A 786-nucleotide genomic window follows, 5' to 3' on the forward strand; every position below is an offset into this window, starting at 1 on the left:
TGGGTGTATGTAAAATAACTTCTGTAAATTTTTTTACTGTCACATTTCCTTCCCCTCACAACAGGTGTTTTGTCGTCTTTGACAACAACCGCGTCTTCCCAGGGCCCGGAAAAGGCCATTCCAGATGCCCGGGGGCCCCGAGCCCCAAACCGGGAAAGGCTGTTACTGGGACTGGGATGAGGTCAAGTCACGGAGGCGCGTGCTGTTGGCTGAATGTGGCCTGAACTGAAATATGAAATGGGATATACAATGTTATTTAAAAGCTAAAATTTATGGTATTGATGTTCGCCATAAACGTTAAACCGATACCGGAGTTGTAATATTTAAAAGCCAATTTAAATTAAAAAGTTCCCAGGTTAAAAGAAAAGGGCCAGCATTTGGGGTTGTTTTTAAAAACTGTTCAATACTTGTGTTTTTTTTATTTCTTTCAGACCTTTTTTAAATATATAAAGGGGATTGTGATAACCAACTCATAGTTGTATACGAAAACCCCTTGTCAAAAACAGGGAAAAATCCATTTTTTCTGTATTTTTAGACGATATTTGCGGGATGCAAGAGGAATAATTGTAAGTGATATCGACTTTTCACTTTCAAAAACGATTAATGCAAATCAGTGTCCCCATTTTTGCATCATGTTTTTCCCCTTCATTTAAAAAATTCTTTAGTTTTAAAAGTGTAAAAATGTAAATTCCTACCCATTTTTTTTATCCCAAAATTTAACTAGGGGAGAATAGGAGCCCTTTGGGGTTTTTTTGGAAAAAAGGGGAAAGAGGTTTAAGATTTTTT

General features: G+C 36.9%; 1 protein-coding gene across 1 annotated transcript in view; it reads left to right on the forward strand.

The window, feature by feature from the left end:
• LOC119587438 (gamma-butyrobetaine dioxygenase-like) overlaps positions 1-180 on the forward strand; it is a 4766-nt gene extending 4586 nt beyond the window's left edge. The window contains exon 5 of the mRNA XM_037936168.1: positions 65-180. Coding sequence (XP_037792096.1) covers positions 65-180 — 116 coding nt within the window. The remainder of the gene's footprint in view (positions 1-64) is intronic.
• The last annotated feature ends 606 nt before the right edge of the window (positions 181-786 follow it).

Source organism: Penaeus monodon, chromosome 22 (assembly GCF_015228065.2).
Source record: "Penaeus monodon isolate SGIC_2016 chromosome 22, NSTDA_Pmon_1, whole genome shotgun sequence".
In the NCBI taxonomy this organism is placed as follows: Eukaryota; Metazoa; Arthropoda; class Malacostraca; order Decapoda; family Penaeidae; genus Penaeus; species Penaeus monodon.